Genomic DNA, 18,952 nt, shown 5'->3' on the forward strand with positions numbered 1-18,952 from the left:
GTTGTCTCATTGGCACTCATACCACATCTTCCTATATCTATTTGGTTTATTCGCATGACGATTATATATATAACTGTATATATATCTCAAAAAGAAAATAAAGTTTTACCATGAATAGTTTCCTGCACGTAGTCGTTTTCAGTCAAATGATGTGCCTTGCAAACAACAGCTGATTGAAATGTTCTCGTCCAATCTGCGTACATGGACAATGGTGTTGATCCAACTTTTCCTTCTTTTTAAGTCATTTGGAAATGCATGTCCTCCTCATAAATGACATCCAGGTACACAACAACAAGTACTAGATATATAGGCATCGTTAATTAAAAATGTCATTGCAAATTTGCCCAGTGCAGAAACCGGAAGTTAAGGAACAGGACCGGCTACCACGGCGCTACCTATTCAGGAACGATTATTTGCCACTTTTTATAACTGATACCGAAACAACAATAACGTCATACGGCTTCACATGCATAAACAGAAATGCGCTTTCAATTGTATAATATGCATTATAATTCATGATCAGTCGACCTTTAATTGTTATATCAACGACTGAAATGATTTAAAAACATCTAGATTGCAGATAAAACTCGCATTAACCCGACCTCTTTCCACACGGAATTCAAATAATTCTAGTTTGTCAATCGGTTGACTGCTTATAATGCAAAATACAAATATATCAAAAACTAACAAAACACAATGATCGTTTCTTTATTTTCCAATGTAAATGAAACGAAACAAAAAACATTTTATATCACAAAATAAAGAGGAGAGAATTCAACATTTCCGGATCTACTTATGGCCAAATGACCCCCTACGTAGATATGTCGGATATCGCGGAAGGAAATATTAACCCGGCAACCAGAAAGGCATTTATGCACTGCATTTAAAAATGACCTCATAATCATAGAAAACTGGCGTTCAGTGACAATAAATTTATCAAAAATTTAACGAGTTTTATACTAACATAGTTTTGATTTTTTTCAGAAAATTTACTTAATAAAATGTTTTAGAAAAGCGTACTTTGAATGCAAAATGTAACACGAAATTCATAAAGAGTCTTTTGACTGAAGCCGGCCTCCGATTGCGGGATTTTCTCGCTGTGTTGAAGACCAATTGGTTACCTTGGGGTGTTTTCTGCCCTTTGGTCGGGTTGTTGTCTCTTTGACACATTCCCCATTTCCATTCTTAATTTTATTTAAAAGCAAAAAACTTCAATAAGTTGTTGACTGACGATTTAAATTATGATTGGTTTTTTATTGTTAAAATATCTGTCTATCTTTTCGAAATAATAGGCAAAAATTTTAAAAAAAAAGAAAAATTCGTTGTTGAAGGGCTATAAACTCCTATCAGAAGTCGTCTGACAGTTTTAATGTCATTAGACATTATGTAGATCTCACCATTTTGAATATTTTCGTTCCGTTATATGTTTTTTTATCTACATCAGTTCTCAAGATAATAGACCAAAATTGCATTTTTCCCCTATATTCATTTTTTTGCCATGTCGGCCATGTTTGTCGGCAGGCGGGTCATCGGACACATTTAAAAAAAAGCAGGTACACCATTGATCAATGCGGTTAATATAAAAATAAAAAGATGTGGTAGGATTGCTATGCAATATAACAACTTCCCACAAGAGACCAAATGACACAGAAATTAACAATTAAAGGTCACGGTACGGCCTTCAACAAAGCCCATACCGCATAGTCAGCTATAAAGGGCCACGAAATGACAAATGTAAAACAAATCAAAACGGCCTAATTTATGTACACAATAGTAAACGAAAAACAAATATGATACACAGCAACAAACGACAACCACTGAATTACAGGCTCCTAACTTGGAACAGGCTCATAAAGAATGTGGCGGGATTAAACTGGAACAGTGGTGTATCAATTAAAATTAAGAACAACTATAAAAATCAGTTAAAAAAGTTTGGTTAAGTTTGGCCCAGTAATTTAACAAGATGAAATGATATTTGTAATAGTTAACGGACGACGGACGACGACGACGACTGCAGACGACGAACGACAGACGACGGACGCCAAATCATGGCAAATGCTCACATTTGCCCTTTGGACCAGATGACTTAATAGATATAACTTTTTAATACTAATCTACTTAACTATCGATTTGAACTGTATATTGACCTTTTTAGTTTTGTTTGTCGTTGTTTTTTTTCTATTTGCCAAGTACCCCACATTTTCTTATATTCATTTCAAATATGTTTAACCACTGCACCATGAAAATAAGTAAATGGTTCTGTACATTATATAACAGACGAACATAAACCTTCTTGGTTGTTAAACTTTAGTTCGTTTTTAAAGGTGTGAATGACAAACGTTTATTGTAACAGTGTTCCAAAATTTTCATAGAAAGTGCATATTTGTCGGTATCCATTTTCCTGCATTGCGGAAACATTTATTTTCAATGATATTTGATTTCAAGGTTTTGCCAGTCAGCATACAAGCATATAGAAAATACTTAATTCGTTGAAAATTTAAATTCATACCGAATAATCAAATAAAAATTTCTATCCCACAAATGATAATGACTCTACAGTATGTAAACGTTCTGTGCCTGTACCAAGTGATGCTATCTGAACATAAGTAGTAATATTATTGCATTATAAAAGTAAGGAGATTTTATGTGTTTGCAAAGAAGATAACTATCTACTAGAAAGCGAATGTAAAGATTTAAGCAATTACAGTTCACCATTAGTATATATTCAAATTAAAACTGGCATTTTGCTGTTTTTAAATATTCTAAATATAAAATTTTGAATATAAAAATCCTGTAACAAATCGTAGTTTAACGTATATATAGACCTTCATTCCTCAACATTCGATCCCTAACACAATTAAGAGTTGCCAAAATAATTTAATCTGATCGTTTTTGCATACATCGATTATTTTTTGTATGTAGTAATGATTTAGGTCTTTGGATTACATTTGTATGGATAATGTATATTTAACGCTTTGTACTATATTTTTTGATAACACTCTAGTAAAAAAATGATAAATGAAAGATGAATTAAACCATTCATTGATGTTTAGCAAAATAAGATTAAAATAAATGGCCATTCCTCTTGTTTTCGTTCACGGCTTACTCATTGTAGCAAAACCAGCTGGAAAGCCGTAACCTGACGAAGTCGTACGTCCGTACACTAAGAGTCCAAATGGTATTTCATTTTGTTGTTTAATTTCATGTGGACCGACACTTAGTTCTACGGCGAGGACAGAGTATGGTGTGGAATCAAATGTAATATTTGTAGTTCCTTTATAATTAGAAATAACCTCATCATCTAAACATAATCCCGCCTTCGCGTACGATTGAATAATGATAGTGATGTAAAAGTGCTGAGGTGGATAGGCGCTTTTAAAGTCATTCACAACCGGAAACTTGTAACTGCTTTTGAATTGTTGAATACTTGGAAGTGTAACCATGAAAGCATCATAACTAGAAGATGCTCCATTGCAGTATAGCTGAACTTGAACTGGTGCAGATGATTGTAAAGTATATATGATATAATTTTCGTATTCTTTGAAGCCACGTTTGATGTTAATATAATCCACTAAACTGCTGTCGTACGCACGTACTCGGGTTTGTTCTTGTGCAAATATTCTAAAATTGCACTGTGAATCATACAACTTTGGAACGATGAAATTGCGTCCTAGTTTGTCATTTGGTAAGATCATTTCTTCCATATGATTTCCATATCCGTTCCTTAGATAACTAGTACGGACACCAGACATGACTGCAACCGGATTTGATGCAGAAATCAATGTTCCACTCATATCATAATCATGAGACAAATAAAATGTATCAAACTGAGACAAATGTATGTGAAGTGTGTCATCATTTCCATAGCGGCTATCTTTGTAGTTTATAATTCCACCTTCCATCCGAAAAGTTATAGTAATATTTGTTGATTTAGAGATTGCAATAATTCCAAAATTACTGTTTGAGAGATTACTGTCTCTAGGTGTCTTTAGTGTGAATGAAGTAATTATGTAATCTTTTCCAAGGAACTCGTATGGCAGAACTAGAAATCCATCTACTTCCACACTCAAAAATGTCAATCCATAAACAGATACAGGAACATCACATTTGACAAAGACAGCTTTCCGTTGTATTCCAATTTGATCCATACAGGTATCAGGGTTGATTCTATATGAATTAACACTTGTGCTTGCTACTGCAATTGTAGTGTTTATATCTGTGTTTGGGATCAAAATCTGACATGATCCATCAGATCTTGAAAGTATATATAGAAACAGGTTTCCACGCTTCCCGTTGCTTTCTAAAAATCCTAGGTAAAAAGTTTCTCCAATCGTTTCTGAAAAAAAAAACAGTAAAAGATTTAATGCAAAGGATGAGAACGTATGAGTGAAATCTTTTTTGTACCCCTGAAAGTGCAACACAAACAAACGACCAACCTTCTCAAAATTGCGTTTCTTATTGGGTTGATAAATATAATGATGATAATGTCAGGATTTCTGGCTGAAATAAATGTCCTTTCTTAAGTCTCTATGAAATTAAAAAAAAAATAATATTATATTTGATCAATTAGGGCAAGGTTTCAATTAAACTCAATCAAATATTTCACTCAAGAGATAATTTTTGTATTATATATTGTATCATGTAATGCCTTCTTAGATACATTTAATGTTTAAGATTTAAAAAACAATCTTGTGCTGCGATTCAAGAAATCCCAATGTTTGGTTTGAAAGCACAGAGCAATTTTGTAATAAAAGACACAATGGAAATTAGTAGGTTATGTCTGATATCAACTTATGTCTCTGTATCTGATGGACTACATTGTATATATGACTCCATTATATTTATAGTACTTGAGTTAAACGTTCTTTTTCATTTTGCAATTCATTACAAAAAGTTAGAATACTAAAGTTTTTCAATTACCGTTAAATCAAGATCAAAAGTGGATCTTGTTATGCTATTATGATATTTGTTTGTGCGTTTCTCTGTTATGAATGTTCTTGCGTGTGTTTGTGCTGTATTTCTGTTACATAGTGTTTTAGCGATATTTTTTTAACATTGTCATACAGTGGGAGGTTTGGCATGCCATGAAACCAGGTTCAACCCACCATTTGTTTCTTAAAATGTCATGTACCAAGACAGGAATTTGGCAGTTGTTATCAAATAGTTCGTTTCTGTGTGTATTAGCGTTTGTTTTTGTTGCACTTCGGTGTTCCTCTTATAGTTGATGTGTTTCCCTCGGTTTTGGTTTGTAACCCGGATTTGATTTCTCTCAATCGATTTATGACTTTTAAACAGCGGTATACTATTAAAATTGAGAATGGAAATGGGGAATGTGTCAAAGAGACAACAACCCGACCATAGAGCAGACAACAGCCGAAGGCCACCAATGGGTCTTCAATGCAGCGAGAAACTCCCGCACCCCGAGGCGTCCTTCAGCTGGCCCCTAAACAAATATGTATACTAGCTCAGTGATAATGGACGTCAAACTAAACTCCAAATTATACACAAGAAACTTAAATTAAAAATGATACAAGACTAACAAAGGCCAGAGGCTCCTGACTTGGGACAGGCGCAAAAATGCGGCGGGGTTAAACATGTTTTTTGTGATCTCAACCCTCCCCCTATACCTCTAGCCAATGTAAAAAAACAAACGTACAACAGTACGCACAGTAAAACTCAGTTTAAGAGAAGTCCGAGTCCGATGTCAGAATTGGAAACAAAAGAAAATAAACAAAATGACAATAATACATAAATAACAACAGACTACTAGCAGTTACTGACATGCCAGCTCCAGACCTCAATTAAACTGATTAAAAGATTATGTCTTCATTATATGAATATCAGGCACAACCCCTCCTGTTAGGGGTTTAGTATTATACCATCATAAAATATATGAGAAAAACATAACCCGTGTCATGCCAACAACTGGTTTTAGAATAAATATGTTTAATTCCGATGCAAATACCCTATAAGTGAATCAATATTAAAGCCAAAATATGCAATCTTTAATGACCTGACTACAGTATCGTAACTATATCCCTTCTTAATAAGTCTGTTTAAAGGTTTTGTTAGCTTTTGAGGTGAATACTGACATTTTTGTGCTTTGTAAAGAATATTACCATAAAAGATTGGTTGTGAAATACCCGAACGTATAAGATGTCTGCATGTTGAGTTATATTTAAGAATGATGCCTTTATTTGTGCTCTGAATGAATTAAAACAGAATGATACTTTATGACTCTTGTAGAATCAAATGATATTTACAGAATAACTAATCGAAGAATTCAAATATAGAAAAATATTCAACGAGTGACCGAACACCACATTTATTCACGAATGCGTGTAGCGCATGAGTTAATTATCAGTGTTGTTCGATCACGAGTTGAATATTTTTCGATATTTGAATTCATTGATTAGTTATCCTTTTTATTATATTGACAGAGGGCTTTTTAATGGAAATAAATTAGAAAATGTAAGGAACTATATCTTTTTCTACGCATTCACAATTTGCTTTGATGCGACGTCATCGACAACGTCTTGATAACACCTATTGTTGTATGACGTCACAGGAGTGAAATAACAGTTTATTTCACATGTCAAATTATCGGTTTTTATTTCAATGGGAAATCACGATAATTCAGAGCAACCAATGTAATAATGAAATTTATTTTCTGTTTTTCTATTTCAAACTATAATATGCATTTATTGTGACGGAAGGGGTATACATAGACAGTGAACATGGTGAACGTATCTTCTCGAGCATATGCTGGAAATATACTGCTTTGTCGCTATTGGCCATAATATAATTTGATACTTTCTTTTGCAAAAACTAAATAAGAATATCACATTATACATCACAAGTGAGCAACAAACTATACAATTATAAAGCTTCTATTTTATGTACAATGGTGTAAGATTTCAATTTCAAAATTCTAATGAATGCAATTATGAGCAACATTCTCTTTAATCAATCACAGCTATAAGGAAACGTTATATTTTACTCATCGGAAAGCTACTTTTTCATTTGTTATGATGATGACAAAAGATTGACATTATCAGGAGAAGTTGAAATAAAATAAGAAAGAAAACATACAAAACAAAACGAGGTCGAAAATTTAAGGCATTTATTTCAATTGTTCATGTTGAATGTTTAACGAATAAAGGCAACAGTAGTATACCGCTGTTTAATAGTCATAAATCGATTGAACGAAAACAAATCCGGATCACAAACCAAAACCGAGGGGAAACACATCAAATATAAGAGGAAAACAACGGAACAACAGGAATACTGAACTGCAACAAAAACAAACGCCAACATACATAGAAACGGACATTTTGATAACAACTGCCATATTCATCAGAAGCGAAACTTATGTATCTTTCTGACATTTTGGAAAATGTTGAATTGTTTATGCTTGACGTTTAGCCTGATTTGTTAAGAATTACAATGCAATTAGCGATCGTGCAAGTATTTGCGATTTAAAATTCAATGTCCGTGTGCATGTTTACATAATTGAGTTCTAGGTAGAAAAAGAAACAGGATAAACCAAGGATTATTGAAATTTCATTCTTTTTTGAAATCTTGTACAAAGAATTGAATTGTAATTACCCTACGGCATCTTGTTTCAAAAATGAACGACAGGCAGCCCGGTTTGACAAAACAAACAAGAGTGCACGCACTGAAGTGTCTCGCCTGTTTTACTTATAATTAAATCCATAAAGAAAGTCTATAAAATGAAGGTTTTACTACAAGTATCACACAAACTCAACATCATCAATGTTCTATGAAAATGAAGTCACGGTCAGATGAACAATACCACACAGAAATGAACATCATCTTGGAATCATTCCATACACAAAATATAGTGGTCCTATCGCTAAAAGTACCTGAGAAACAGAAAATTGACCAATGAACCTTGAAAATGAGGTCAAGTTCATATGAACCCTGTCAGACAGACATGTTCAACTTACAATCATTCAATATCACAAACATAGTTGGCCAATTGCTCATAGTATCTGATTAACTTACAAAATTACGAAAACTTATTATTGACCAATGAACCATGAAAATCAGGCCAAGGTGTATGAACCCGACGAGACAGATATGTACACCTTACAATTGTTTCATATTCCAAATGTAATTGACCTATTGCTAATAATATATGAGAAATAGACCAAACCAGAAAAACTAAACATAGTCCAATAAACCATGAAACTGAGGTCAAGGTCAGATGAAATCTGGCAGTCTGACATGTACATCTAACAATCATTCCATACACCAAATATACTTGATATATTGCAAATAGTATCTGAGATACGGATTTGATCATGTAATTTTACCCTTGATCAAACTGATCCATGGAATGAGGTCGAGGTCAGGTGAACCTTACCTGACATACATGTAGTAATTGAACCATGAAAATAAGGTCAAGGACAATGGACATATGACAGACAGAATTTTCGTAACATAAGGTACGCAACATCCAGGTCTTCTACCTTCTCAAATATAAAGCTTTAAACAAATAGTTTACGCCGCCGCCGGATTGTAATACATATGTGTCGCATGTGAAAAACTCGACTGAAATAAGGAAACCTGCTCGCTGTTGGTCATCCTATTATATATTTATATATAATAGAGTCTCATAAATCATGATGAATGATAACTGCAAAATACATTAACAAATATAAAAGCTATTAAACAAGCAGTTCAATATAAAGTGTGGACACGAGTTTAGCATGTCTATAAGTAAAACAAAGTGGCAAAAACAGCAAAGCTAAATCTTTATCATGTCTATGATAAAGCAAGTATTAATAATGGCAAGTATGATATGACCATATATTCTATAAAACATATAGACTATCAAACAATAAGCCTTAGAGGAATTTCGCTCATATTGCACTGTGATATTGTTTATAATCATGCAAATCGTTAAAGTTGCAATAGTAAGAAAGACAATAATAGTGCTTTGGATGGCAAAATTTACAAATTTAGTGTTATTTTGTTTTTCAAAATATTTTGTTTGCTAGATTTCTGAAGAATTTCGCTTTACAAGTTTCTTCTAATCTAATATTGTTTTAATTTGTTAATAAGCAAAAACATAAAAAAACAATGCAAACATCGTCATTTAAGGGCAAAAACTCATTAAGGAGTCATTTGATAATTTTGGTGCAAACAGAGGTATTTAGATCTTAACAGTTTGAGCATTTTTGCCTGTCAGATTTTCTCTTTCTTTTATTGTTTTCAATGTATGAGACAAGTAATGCATCTACCCGTATGGTCTATCTTTAGTCATGGCCACCATGTTTGTTGACTGACTGGTAGAAACACAAACTTCGTTGCAACAAAGGTTCGCTAATGAGCATTTCCCTCAAGTGGGGCTCAAAAAGGTTAATGAATTCAGAAAAGAGGTTTGAAAACGTTTACGATGACGGACGACGACAAAGATGGACACAAAGTGATGGCAATAGCTCAACTAAGCTGTAAACAAGAGTGTACACGCTGAAATGTCACGTCTATTTTACTTATATTTAAATTTATGTTAAAAGTCTGTAACATGAAGGTTTTACCACAAGTATCACATAAACATAACATTATCAATGTTCTATGATAATGAGGTCATGGTCAGATGAACCAGGCAAGACAGACATGTTCACCTTATAATCATTCAATACACCAAATATAGTTGACCTGTTGCTTATAGTATCTGATAGACTGACAAAATTACGAAAATTGACCAATTAACCATGGCAATGAGGCCAAGGTCATATGGTTCTGGCTAGAACGACATGTATACCTTACAATCATTTCATACACTAAATATAGTTGACCTCTTATTGCTTATAGTACTTGAAAAACTGACCAAAACATAAAAACTTAGCATTGACCAATGAACCATGAGAATGAAGCCGAGGTCAGATGAAACCTGTCAGACTGATATGTACCTCTTACAATCATTCCTTACACCAAATAAACTGCTTCGCTGAGCGCAGCTGGATACGCCCGCAGAGGTCCAACACTGAACAGTTGGGGCAAAAATGGACACAATATTCAAGCTTGATACAGGTCTGAATTTGGATTGTAATTAAATATTTGACATATTATAGGTTTCTGAATAAATGTAGTCAAAGAACTTGAAATTGGTTATATGAATTGAATTTATCTTCAATTAAAGATTTCTTGCTGTTGTGCAATACTTAGTAAATCTGTTAGTCAGACTATAAACAAATAAAGTTCAATTTCTTCTCAATGTCATATTTGAAATTTATGAAAATCAATAGAGAGATTACATCAATAGCTATAAATAATTCACCAAAGTTTCATGAGAACTGCTGAAAGCATTTTTGAGTTATTGTCCAAAAACTGGACCCCCCCCCTTTTTAATGAATAAAACCCCATAACTCAGAAATGTAGAATCTAAAATTTATAAAATGCTAAAGGAAGCTTACATCAACAGATATAAACAATTAACCAAAGTTTCATGAGAACTGCTGAAAGCATTTTTTAGTTATTGTCCGAAAACTGGAAAATCACCCTTTTTATAAGAATAAAACCCTGAAACTCGGAAACGTAACATCTAAAATTTTAAAAAATCGAGCGGGAGCTCATGTCAATAGATATAAACAATTCACCAAAATTCCTTGCAAGTTGGTGAAAGCATTCTTGAGTTATTGTCGGAAAACTGGAAAATCCCCCCTTTTTTAATGAATAAAACCCCAAAACTCGGAAACGGTAAATCTGAAGTTTATAAAAAACGAAAGGGAGCTCACGTCATTAGATTGAAACAATTCACCAAAGTTTAATGCATATTAGTAAAAGCTTTTTTGAGTTAATGTCCGACATGTTGACGACGGACGGATTGGCAGAAGGACGGACGGACGGACGGTCAACGGTATACCAATAATACGTCCCGTAAACGGGCGTATAAAAATAGTTGACCTATTGCTTATAGTGCTTGAAAAACTGACCAAAACACAAAAACGTTGACCAATGAACCTTGAGAACGAGGTCAAGGTCAGTTGATACCTGCCAGACAGTCATATACACCTTACAATCATTCTATACACCAAATATAGTTGACCTATTGCTTATAGTACTTTAAAAACAGACCAAAACACAAAAACTTAATATTGACCAATGTACAATGAAAATGAGGTCAAGGTCAGATGAAACCTGCCAGACTGACATGTACCCACTACAGTCATTCCATTCACCACATATAGTTATCGACGCATGAAATTTATATAACGTGCTGTTTTCATTTTTTATCCTACTGCTTATAGTATTTGAGAAACGGACCTAATCATGTAACTTTAACCTTGATCACTGATCCATGAAATGAGATCGAGGTCAGGTGAATCCTGTCTGACGGACATGTTGACGCTGCAAAGAACCCATATACCAAATATAGTTGACCTCTTATTGCTTATAGTACTTGAAAAACTGACCAAAACATAAAAACTTAGCATTGACCAATGAACCATGAGAATGAAGCCGAGGTCAGATGAAACCTGTCAGACTGATATGTACCTCTTACAATCATTCCTTACACCAAATAAACTGCTTCGCTGAGCGCAGCTGGATACGCCCGCAGAGGTCCAACACTGAACAGTTTGGGCAAAAATGGACACAATATTCAAGCTTGATACAGGTCTGAATTTGGATTGTAATTAAATATTTGACATATTATAGGTTTCTGAATAAATGTAGTCAAAGAACTTGAAATTGGTTATATGAATTGAATTTATCTTCAATTAAAGATTTCTTGCTGTTGTGCAATACTTAGTAAATCTGTTAGTCAGACTATAAACAAATAAAGTTCAATTTCTTCCCAATGTCATATTTGAAATTTATGAAAATCAATAGAGAGATTACATCAATAGCTATAAATAATTCACCAAAGTTTCATGAGAGCTGCTGAAAGCATTTTTGAGTTATTGTCCAAAAACTGGACCCCCCCCCCCCCTTTTAATGAATAAAACCCCATAACTCAGAAATGTAGAATCTAAAATTTATAAAATGCTAAAGGAAGCTTACATCAACAGATATAAACAATTAACCAAAGTTTCATGAGAACTGCTGAAAGCATTTTTTAGTTATTGTCCGAAAACTGGAAAATCACCCTTTTTTTAAGAATAAAACCCTGAAACTCGGAAACGTAACATCTAAAATTTTAAAAAATCGAGCGGGAGCTCATGTCAATAGATATAAACAATTCACCAAAATTCCTTGCAAGTTGGTGAAAGCATTCTTGAGTTATTGTCGGAAAACTGGAAAATTCCCCCTTTTTTAATGAATAAGACCCCAAAACTCGGAAACGGTAAATCTGAAGTTTATAAAAAACGAAAGGGAGCTCACGTCATTAGATTGAAACAATTCACTAAAGTTTCATGCATATTGGTAAAAGCTTTTTTGAGTTAATGTCCGACATGTTGACGACGGACGGATTGGCAGAAGGACGGACGGACGGTCAACGGTATACCAATAATACGTCCCGTAAACGGGCGTATAAAAATAGTTGACCTATTGCTTTTAGTGCTTGAAAAACTGACCAAAACACAAAAACGTTGAACAATGAACCTTGAGAACGAGGTCAAGGTCAGTTGATACCTGCCAGACAGTCATATACACCTTACAATCATTCTATACACCAAATATAGTTGACCTATTGCTTAAAGTACTTTAAAAATAGACCAAAACATAAAAACTTAATATTGACCAATGTACAATGAAAATGAGGTCAAGGTCAGATGAAACCTGCCAGACTGACATGTACCCATTACAGTCATTCCATTCACCACATATAGTTATCGACGCATGAAATTAATATAACGTGCTGTTTTCATTTTTTATCCTACTGCTTATAGTATTTGAGAAACGGACCTAATCATGTAACTTTAACCTTGATCACTGATCCATGAAATGAGACCGAGGTCAGGTGAATCCTGTCTGACGGACATGTTGACGCTGCAAAGAACCCATATACTAAATATAGTTATCCTTTTACTCATAATAAGTGAGAAATTGACATTACAAAAAAAATCTATTTTTTTCAAGCAGTCGCTGAACCATGAAAATGAGGGCATGGTAGGCGAGTGACTTATTTCAAAAAGACGCTTAGTTAACGACTTTAATGCACCCACCTAACACACGGCTGTATTATATATCATTCGAAAGCTAATAATCTGTACTTTTTGTTTTGTCCGGTCGTAAAAAAATCGTACGGTGCATTTTCTGTTAAATCAAGGTCAAAGGTCATGAAAAAAACATTCCAATTTTTGCGATTACTAAACAAAAAGCCATTTTCTAATTCTTGTACCATAAAATTTTTTCAAAAGATCATATGAACTTTATATAACATAATACATTATTTCCAAATCAAACAAAAAATAAGAGGTTATATGCGCAATATTTCCCGAAAATTGAAATTCATCACAAATCTTAAAAAAATGTAAATTGTTCCAAAAGCAAAATATATCTTGGGGGATCGATATTTGTATTCTAAAAAAATAGATAAATAATATGTTTTAGGTCAAGGAATATTTGTTTTGTAGTTTTAAGATGCAAATATTAATTATTGTTCATAGAACAGCCTTCTATTGAAGTGTTTGCAGTTGCCCAAAAATCTGCCATCTGCAAATAGCGATCATTTTGTTATTCTATGTTAAGATAGCACATCGCTAATTGTCAATATCAGGGAGGAGAATGATTTTCCATAATAAAAGAAGGGATATTTAAAGTTCGAAAAGAATATATACGAGCTAATTGAGGTAAAAATATGTTTTTTACGAAGTCAAACTTAATATTTATTTTTTTTAATCATGTTTAAATGCAAACATGACTTTGCGACTAAATCGTAGGCAACATTGAAATAAGTAACCTTGTTTAGAAACACTTGGTTGTCTAAAGCGGGATGTAAACGAACAACATATAATGCTGCTGCTTCTTATTTAGTTTAAAATCGTGTTACACATATAAAATGTGTTTAGAAGTTTAATCTCTTTAATTATTTGAATAAAAGATGCTTCTATATATCTTTATTCTCACAAACCAAATTTCAAAGGTATAGAGATAGGATTGAGTATATTCAACATAAGCTTTTAAAATACAAATGCAGGTCATTGTGTATGTAAAACACTATAAGCAGTTGTGAAATAAAAAAATGAAAAAGTTGAATACCTTCTTGACCTCATAAAATCATTCGCTGTTTTAGGCAGTGATCGTTTCCATGCTGTGCTGTGTTTTGTTGACTGTTGTTCGTCTCTTGGACTTTAACTTTATTTTGTTCATGGCTTTAATTAAGTTTATTTGATTCATGGTTTGAGATGTTGATTGTCCCTTTGGTATTATTTCACTTTAAAGATATTAACTTGCAGTAATGAAAATCGGCAAAAAATCGCCTCAAAGTAAAGTGAAGAAGATTAACGCAATAAGACAAATATCCGCGAAAATAACTTAATTTGCTCACGGTGATATATATATAGAACCAAATCGTTATCAAGGGACATCAAACTCATAATTGAAAACGAACTGACAAAGCCGATCAAAAAACGAACAAGACAAGCAACAGTATACAAAACACAACATATAAAAGTACAGATTGAGTAACACAAACCCCCCAAAAATATTTGGGGTGAACTCAGGGGCTCCAAAAGGGTGAGCAGATCATGTTCCACATGTGACACCCGTCTTGTGGCTCGTGTAATTCCTACCTCGGTGCCAAGCCTTATTCGTAGGTGACATTCAAGGCAGAAATGACGGTATTTTGGTTACGTCGATTGGAACTTATCAGTCGTCATCTGGCAAAACAGATATTTCATAATTGTCAACCAACTCGTAGTGGCGTCCATAAAATTTTATAAGGGATGATTTCAACTTTGCATTTGAACTCTGGTTTAAAACCATGTTCAAACCACTATTTTTCTTCAAATGTCCTGTACCAAGTTAGGCATATGGCAGTTGGTATCGAATAATCTGTTTCTTTGTATGTTAATGTTTGGTTTTGTAGTAGTTCAGTGTTTCTGTTATTCCGTTGTGTTCCTCTTATAGTTGATGCGTTTCCCACGGTTTTGGTTTGTGACCCGGATTTGTTTCAGTTACTAGTAAATCGATTGATGACTATTGAATAGCGGTATACTATAGTTGCCTTTATTTAATATCTTCATTGTGAGCAGTTACGCACTATCAAGACAATCGTGAAAGTAAATGCAAGCTCTGGAATATTGTATCAACTTGGAGATATATACTCCACAAGAAGATGCCGCGAAATCGTGTTACAATTGGGCAAGTGTTTAAATAGAGTTTTATTTAATTTTGCGGGCAGTACGTCGACTGAGCATGCAAAGACAAATTTAGGAAATGCAAAACCCTACATTTATACGTCATATCATAAATATTCCGACTTATTGGAAATAATATTGTTTCAGAGGAGTTGAGGCTCAATGAAATCGGTCTCCTCCTTTAATAGTATAGATATGCAGGTGTTGCTATAATGTTGCTACATAGAAATGAAAAGTTTATAATTGGTTAGTAAGGAGTGTTTTTATTGGTTGATTTATATTCATCTCTTTTGTCGTAAAAATTGTTCTCAACCAACCCTCATCGTCGATTTCAAGATAAGTGGTAGAGTAAACTATATCTGTTGAGTCTTTTTTTTAATTTCAATGGAAAATACATTGTGACAAATTTGGCACTATTCAGCGAGATGACATCATCTATATAGTGGAAAGTGAAGTTTCAAGATAATTGTAGCTTCTTTTCAGTCGTCATCAGAAGCTCTTGCATGAAGTCATCCGCGTATGAAAAATAAACTAGTCATTCAAGCTATTCAGAAAGTCTAGTTGTAACTAGAAACGTTGCGTATTAATGGATTTTTTTCTTCAAAATTATTCTTATTTGATGAATTAATGCATTTAAACAATGAACAACGCAATTAAAGCAATCAAGAAGTCAAGTTTTATAATGTGTTTACTGGTTTTTAAATTCTTTTAAATTTCAATTTTCATCAATTTATTTTTTATTTATTTTTGTCTAAATTTTCAATTTATTTTTTATGGTTCACATTAAATAAATAAAAGGTCTTTTCACTACATCAATATTTATAATGATGCTACAAATCAAACAATTAGATGTTTATTTCAGTGTGGTAGTTACAATGCAGATTGCAATCTCTTAGTTTCGCCCCCTTTATTTCAAGCAATAGTATGATTCGCACACATATTTTTTTACTTAAAATTTTTCAGATTCTTAAGAATTTGTTTATTTAATCTTATATTGACTATGGCTATTGTTTACTGTACAATTTTATTCTGCATTCTAAGTTGAAAAAAACACCCAAGTCTAGTCTTTAAACGATCTTTCAAAATTAAAATAAAAACTTATGCATTTATATTCATCTTTATTATTAAGTGGGCGAAATCCCTATCATTGTTTGCTGTTTGACTAGAAGTAAGCATAATTTTAGGAAATTTATGATGTCAAAAACTTCTTTGATAGTTATTACAAGGTTTGACTTAGTTTTAAGTGATTAGCAGTTGCATCAGAAAGAAAAATTTGGGTTTTTACACATTTTGTTAACTTTTACTCGAATTTCAGGAAACATGTGCTGTCTATCAAAAACACGTTTTAAATATTTTAAAATGCATTTGATTAATGACCGTTAATCTCTCTGCTAAAAGTTTAAATGGTTTGCATATGTGAATTTAGTATATAAAAGTCATATTATGCAATCAAGCTGAAATCTTAGAAAATATGCACTTATTCGTCCTTAGACTTTGATCTTGATTTGACGGAAATTGCACCGTACGATTTTTTTACGACCGGGCAAAACAGATAGTACAGATGTGTAGCTTTCAAATGATATATAATTTAGCCGTGTCTTAGGTGGGTGCATTAAAAATTTTATTTTATGGTTAAAGTCACTCGCCTATGGGACAAATGACACTCGGAAACGTCGTAACATAAGGTATCTGCATACAAGATATGAAACATCCAGGTCTTCCACCTTCTGAAATATAAAGCTTTATACAAATATTTTACGCCGGCGCCTCCGCCGCCGGATAGTAATACCTATGTTTCGCATACTGCGACTTTCGTCGCAGGCGAGACAAAAACAATCACTAGGGCGTAATTATAAATACACACTATTCTTTCAGATACAAACAAGACAGAGCATATTTACTTACCAGTAACCGCAATAGGCCGTAATATGTTGTCGACCTTTACATCTTGATCGGAATCACTGATAACTTTCTCTTCAGACTGATTTCTTCGTATAAGTTGTCCATCCAGTTCCTGTACAATAATATTCCTAATGAGGTCAAAAGTGGAGTTTTGTTTCAGTGTTTCCTTAACAATGTTCTGTATTTGTTCTCTAAACGACACGTGTGTAATAACAACATTCACAAGTTCCTCATTTAATTCCTGTTTTGTTATGTTTCTGATAATGTCAGTTGTAGAATCTTCTGTCAAAGATTCCTCAATCATTTTTCCCATTAACGTTTTGATAAAGCTTTTTATCCTCATATTCATTGAAGATGTATCTAACATTGCTACCAGTGGTGCACCGCCATTATCTATTAATGGTATAGATAAAGGGTCTCCTTGTTTACTTTTAACTGTATCTATTTTAACTGCATTTCCTTCTACTCTCTCGTGAGCAAGCGAGAGGAATAGTAACACAAAACAGATATTCATGCTAAAAAGAAACCAGTGCGCTAGCTCTACTGACTATTGTTGGTTTGTCTTCAGAATGAATTTGAACTTTTAAGTGCTAGTTAAACGTGCTAGTTTTCATCTACAACGATCTTAAACATACTTTGTAATGATGTTTATCACATACAGACATTGGACCATTCTCAAAATGTCAATTACATAATATATTAAACACAAGAAGTTATGATGATATCTTTTCCTCATTATTATTATTAACATACTCCAGTGTAATTAACTGGTAACTGTTTGAATCGCTATTTGATGATGATTCTAATACAATAAAGATGGTTGTTCATCAAGTAAACAAGTTTTAGTCTTAACAAATCATCTGATAATTATAAACACTAAACATTATTACATAGTATGTAATATTGTCGCCTTCTAAAACAGCAGCAATTGTAATTGCATACAGCATTGTAACACGACTAATTCCATTTCCAATCTCTTATGCTACCAATAGCAATTACGTAAATAATGCAATTTGATGTTTTGTTTATGATTCCGGCTATTGTTTACTGTACAATTTTATTCTGCATTCTAAGTTGAAAAAAACACCCAAGTCTAGTCTTTAAACGATCTTTCAAAATTAAAATAAAAACTTATGCATTTATATTCATCTTTATTATCAAGTGGGCGAAATCCCCATCATTGTTCAGAAAATAAGGATTCCAAAAAATATGCATATGCGGAATGCATCATAACGCTGGAAGTTTTGATTGACAGCTTATTAGTTTGGTTAGAGGCAATACTATTTCAAGACAGTTGACATTCCTTTTTGAAATTTGTAAGAGCAAGAATTTAGTTTTAGTTATTTTTTTTAATTATTTTGACCTCGAGCATTCATGAAAGGACAATATTTAAAGAAATGCGAATCATGTACAAAAAGAATTGGTACAGTTCATGTCATCAACATTATACTGTAAATGTTGGTTAATTCATTCAATATTTGTACCGTTAATGTTGGTTCACTCATTCAATATTGGTACCATTAATGTTGATTCACTCATTCAATATTGGTACCATTAATGTTGATTCACTCATTCAACATTGGTACCATTAATGTTGGTTAACTCATCCAACATTGATACCTTTAATGTTAATAAACTCATTCAATATTAGTACCATTAATATTAGTTCACTCATTCAATATTGGTACTATTAATGTGTGATCGCTCATTCAATATTGATACCTTTAATGTTTGTTCGCTCATTCAATATTAGTACTATTAATATTTGTTCGCTC

General features: G+C 33.1%; 1 protein-coding gene across 1 annotated transcript; it reads right to left on the reverse strand.

Moving 5' to 3' along the window:
• Positions 1-1,744: 1,744 nt before the first annotated feature.
• On the reverse strand, positions 1,745-17,830 carry LOC127723517 (IgGFc-binding protein-like). Its single transcript, XM_052230156.1, has 2 exons — positions 17,181-17,830; positions 1,745-4,336 (listed from the first exon to the last, which is right to left on the reverse strand). Exons 1-2 carry the CDS (start codon positions 17,689-17,691, stop codon positions 3,096-3,098), a joined length of 1,752 nt encoding a protein of 583 aa, XP_052086116.1. The 5' UTR covers positions 17,692-17,830; the 3' UTR covers positions 1,745-3,095.
• Positions 17,831-18,952: the final 1,122 nt, after the last annotated feature.

The sequence above is a fragment of the Mytilus californianus genome, unplaced genomic scaffold (genome assembly GCF_021869535.1).
Source record: "Mytilus californianus isolate M0D057914Y unplaced genomic scaffold, xbMytCali1.0.p SCAF_13, whole genome shotgun sequence".
Classification (NCBI taxonomy): Eukaryota; Metazoa; Mollusca; class Bivalvia; order Mytilida; family Mytilidae; genus Mytilus; species Mytilus californianus.

Coding starts and splice junctions, on each gene's coding strand:
- LOC127723517 (XM_052230156.1), bottom strand. CDS start 17,691: ATGAATATCTGTTTTGTGTTACTATTCCTCTCGCTTGCTCACGAGAGA. Junction 4,337..17,180: donor ACGGCCTATTGCGGTTACTG/GTAAGTAAATAT, acceptor TTTTTTTTTCAG/AAACGATTGGAGAAACTTTT.